We start from the raw sequence: 5,000 nt of genomic DNA, 5'->3' as shown, positions 1-5,000 counted from the left end.
GAGAGAGAGAGAGAGAGAGAGAGAGAGAGAGAGAGAGAGAGAACTCAGAACTCAAAACGTTTATTTTTCTTTAAGGATTAAGACTTTGGGCATGGCCCATTCTTCCAACCTGTCCTTGCTAATCTACATCAGTTACAATAGCACACATATATTTACTGAAAAGTGGAGAAAGTAAGAATTAAAAAAAAGAGAGGGAAAAGAAAAGTCCTGCAGGAAGAATATGATAAAGAACAGACACACACACACACACACGCGCCCGCGCGCGCGCGCGCACACAAACACACACACACACACACACACACACACACACATTGACAAAAAGATGAGGAAGAGAGAGAGAGAGAGAGAGAGCGTGTGTGTGTGTGTGTGTGTGTGTGTCTGTGTGTCTGTCTGTCTGTCGGAATCTTCACGCCGTCTCTCTGTCTGTCTGTCTATATGTATTTGTTGGTTTGTTCGTGTCGTTTATAGAAGTGGTAACGCTATTGATATTAATCATATTCGACTCGTCAGCTGATAACGATTACTGAACTTCGACGCGGCTTGCAAACATTGGTTTATCAGTAAAGCTCCTATTTGTGTTGGGTGTTTTTTTTGTTTGTTTTTTTCAAATGTTTTACATGAAGTGGAGATGTGTGTGATATAAAAACGGTGTCTGTGCTGAGTGATACATTGTGTCCGGTGTACATATGAGAATATGTACATTTAATTACTGATGTACCAGTGTTTTAGTAGGACTCTTTGCAGAGTTTTGCAGAAAAGTTGATATAATGTTTGAGTGCGTGTTTTTTTGTTTTGTTTTTTGTTTTGTTTTTTTGTTGTTGTTTTTTTACACGTCGGTTTTTAAACTGTACAGTTGGTTAAAGCGTTGGACTTTCAATCCGAGGGTCCAAGTAACGGCGTCTGGTGGGTAGACTTTTCCGATCTCCTAGGTCAGCATATGTACAGACCTGCTAGTGCCTGAACCCCCTTGGTGTGTATACGCAAGCAGAAGATCAGATACGCACGTTGAAGATCCTGTAATCCATGTCAGCGTTCTGTGGGCTATGGAAACAAGAACATACCCAGCATGCACACAAGCGAAAACGAAATATGGCTGCCTACATGGCAAAGTAAAAACGGTCATACACGTTAAAGCCCACTCGTGTACATACGAGTGAACGTGGGAGTAGCAGCCCACGAACGAAGAAGAAACTGTGCAGCGAAATTGTGCATGTTTTACATGAAAAAGTGCGAATTAAATTGATTTAAACCTGCTACTACTACTACCACTACTACTACTACGATTTATTGTTTATTATTATTACTACTACTACAACTACTACTACCACTACGAGTTATTATTATTATTATTATTATTATTATTATTATTATTATTATTATTATAACTTTTTTATCATCATTATCATCACTCTTCTTCTTCTTCTTCTTCTTCTTCTTCTTCTTCTTATCATCATCATCATCATCATCATCATCATCATCATCATCATCATTATCAATATTATTATTTCTCATCACCATCATCATCATCATCATCATCATCATCATCATCATCACCATGTGGTCACTTTGTTTTGCAGGTGACCGATGCGAGAGGAATCCTGACGACTGTGTTGGGAACCTGTGCGATACTGTCGGCACTTTACGATGCGACGATGGCCTCGGTGACCACACTTGTGTCTGTCGTCCAGGTTACACTGGCGCAAACTGCTCTGTGAGTTCGTGCATGGAAAACGTGCTGTTGTTGTTGGTGCTGTTGTTGTTGCTATTGTTGTTGTTGTTGCTGTTGTTGCTGATGCTATTATTGTTGTTGTTGCTATTGTTGTTGTTATTGTTGTCGGTGTTGCTATTGTTGTTGTTGTTGATGATGCTATTGTTGTTGTTGTTGCTATTGTTGTTGTTGTTGATGCTATTGTTGTTGTTGTTGCTGTTGTTGTTGTTGCTATTGTTGTTGTTATTGTTGTCGGTGTTGCTATTGTTGTTGTTGTTGTTGTTGCTATTGTTGTTGCTGTTGCTGTTATTGCTGATGCTATTATTGTTGTTGTTGCTATTGTTGTTGTTGTTTGCTATTGTTGTTGTTGATGCTATTGTTGTTGTTGTTGCTGTTGTTGTTGATGCTGTTGTTGTTGATGATGCTATTGTTGTTGTTGTTACTATTGTTGTTGTTGTTGTTGTTGATGATGATGCTATTGTTGTTGCTGTTGCTGTTATTGCTGATGCTATTATTGTTGTTGTTGCTATTGTTGTTGTTGTTGATGCTATTGTTGTTGTTGCTGTTGTTGTTGATGCTACTGTTGTTGTTGTTGCTATTGTTGCTGTTGTTGTTGATGCTATTGTTGTTGTTGCTGTTGTTGATGATGCTATTGTTGTTGTTGTTGTTGCTATTGTTGTTGTTGCTGTTGTTGATTATGCCATTGTTGTTGTTGTTGTTGATGTTGCTATTGTTGTTGTTGTTGCTATTGTTGTTGTTGTTATTGTTGTTGTTGCTATTGTTGTTGTTGTTGCTATTGTTGTTGTTGCTGTTGTTGTTGTTGTTGTTGCTGTTGTTGTTGTTGTTGTTGTTGTTGTTGCTATTGTTCTTGTTGCTATTGTTTTTGTTGTTAACATTTGATTTCTCTTGTGTGTTGTTTTCCACACGTATAAGTGAAGAACAACAAACAAACCAAAAAAAAAAAAAAAAAGACACATACACAAGCAAAACAGAGATAAACAACAACACAAAGTTTCCCTGAATACAAATCAAAAGAAATACCATTGACATTTTTTGGGTTTTTTTTTTTTCTTTATCCTTGTTTTATTTATGCTGCTTAGACACCCAGTTGTGGTGTGGTGATTACTGGTTAATCTGGTGTGGTATAGACTGTGTGTGTGTGTGTGTAGGAGCGGGCGGGGGGGGGGGGGTGCTTGTGTGCGTGTGCGTGCGCGCGCGTGTGTGTGTGTGTGTGAATTATTATTTACGTGTGTGTCATCATTGGCCTATTTGTATGTGCGTCTGCATGATTTCGTATAACTGATCATCTTGAAATGGGACATTCTGCGAATGATAAATGTGTATTTCGTATTATCACTATGATTATGATTAGTAGTCGTAGTAGTAGTGATAGTAATAGTCGTAGTGGGGGTAGTAGTAGAATTATCGTTTGTATTATTATTATTATTATTATTATTATTATTATTATTATTATTATCATTGTTGTTGTTGTCAGTTATGAAATGTCTGTGTGTCTGTAAGTGTATGCTTGTGTGTGTGTGTGTGTGTGTGTGTGTGTGTGTGTGTGTGTGTGTGTGTGTGTTATGTTACTCTGTATTGATAAAAAAAAATGAAATCAACAAATACCTAGTGTTAATCACATCTCTGTGTTTAATTACAATGTGCTGTCTCCAGCCAATTCTCTTACCGTGACTATATGTATGTGTATGAGTGTGACGATTGTATGTGAGATTTATGTCAACTTCGTATTATAAGAATCTTATATTAAAAGTGTTCCGTGGAGGTGCATGCAACTGAGGCCTACAAAAAGAAATAGATAGATAAATAAAGAAATATATAAATAGGAATTGGATATATTTGTATGGATTTGTATTGAATGGCTGTGATTCTCGTACACGTTGTTTATGTTGTTACATACACCAGAAATGGATTTCTCTTCACCTGAGATGATAAAATCCATTATATTTTATATATATATGATGATAATGATGATGATGATATGGATACTTATAACCCACTCAGTACGGCCAGTCCTCTCTTCTCCTCTACACAGACCCCTCGGACGTCCAGTGGGTGTCTGAATGACCCAACCTTTAGCTTCCGTCGTCAGAATTGTTGTATTCTTTGTCAACATTCACCTCTTCAGTATAAGAGCCTTCCGCTGGCAATATTTTGATGATGGTAATTGGGCTGAAACGCCGTTCGTATGGAAAGAGATAACCATAGTGCCTATCCTCGCGATACAAAGTCGGGGTCATTAATTTTGCACACAACAGACTGTGCCAAACCTGGGTTAGAGCTCGACTGATGGCTACCATCTGGGTGGGCGGGGCACTCACCATTCGTTTCCTGTGTCACTCTGTCGACAGGAGGACATTAACGACTGTCTGAGCAAGCCTTGCGACCACGGGGCCGAGTGCGTGGACCAGGTGAACGGCTACAGGTGCGAGTGTTTGCCTGGCTGGACGGGTTCGAACTGCGAGACTGTGCTGGATCTGTGCGCTACCACCACCTGTTTCTTCGGCAACAACTGCACAACGCTGTTCAACGACTATGTTTGCAGGTGTGTGTGTGTGTGTGTGTGTGTGTGTGGGGGTGTGGGGGGTGGGGGGAGCAGAGCAGTGGGGGTAGTGTGTGTGTGTGTGTTGTGTTGTGTGTGTGTTGTGTTGTGTTTTGTCGTGGTGTGTTGTGTTGTGTGTGTGTTGTGTTGTGTGTGTTGTGTCGTGTGTGTTGTGTTGTGGTGTTGTGTGTGTGTGGTGTATGTAGTGTGTGTGTGTGCGTGTGTGTGTGTGGTGTATGTAGTGTGTGTGTGTGTGTGTGTGTGTGTGTGTGTGTGTGTATGTTTGTGTGGTGTGTGTGTGTGTTTCTGTGTGTGTAGTGTGTGTGTGTGTGTGTGTGTGTGTGTGTGTGTGTGTGTGTGTGTGTGTGTGTGTGTGTGTGTGTGTGTGTGTGTGTGTGTGTGTGTGTGTGTGTTTTACACTGTTTTTAAGACAATATTTTTTTTTAGTGGGCTGGTACTGTTCAGGGACTATTTTCTATATTTGTTTGAATGTTTCTTTACTTTATTTATGCCTCATTCATGGTTACAATGTTAATGTTTGAATGTGTTTGATGCCGCAGGGAAAGAGCGGTATAACTGTACATTCTTCTTCTTCCACTTCCTCTTCCACTTCCTCTTCCACTCCCACTTCCTCTTCCACCTCTTCTTCCTCTTCCACTTCCTCTTCCACTTCCACTTCCTCTTCCACTTCTTCTTCCACTTCCACTTCCTCTTCCACTTCTTCTTCCACTT

At 39.9% G+C, this 5,000-nt stretch overlaps 1 protein-coding gene across 1 annotated transcript in view; it reads left to right on the top strand.

Annotated features, from left to right (window-relative positions):
* Window positions 1-5,000, top strand: part of LOC143287751 (uncharacterized) — a 173,996-nt gene that overhangs the window by 117,523 nt on the left and 51,473 nt on the right. The window contains exons 41-42 of the mRNA XM_076596012.1: window positions 1,578-1,711; window positions 4,078-4,271. Coding sequence (XP_076452127.1) covers window positions 1,578-1,711; window positions 4,078-4,271 — 328 coding nt within the window. The remainder of the gene's footprint in view (window positions 1-1,577; window positions 1,712-4,077; window positions 4,272-5,000) is intronic.

The sequence above is a fragment of the Babylonia areolata genome, chromosome 1 (genome assembly GCF_041734735.1).
Source record: "Babylonia areolata isolate BAREFJ2019XMU chromosome 1, ASM4173473v1, whole genome shotgun sequence".
Classification (NCBI taxonomy): Eukaryota; Metazoa; Mollusca; class Gastropoda; order Neogastropoda; family Buccinidae; genus Babylonia; species Babylonia areolata.
Note: the sequence above shows the minus strand (reverse complement) of the source record. Positions and strands in the feature narration are given on the sequence as shown.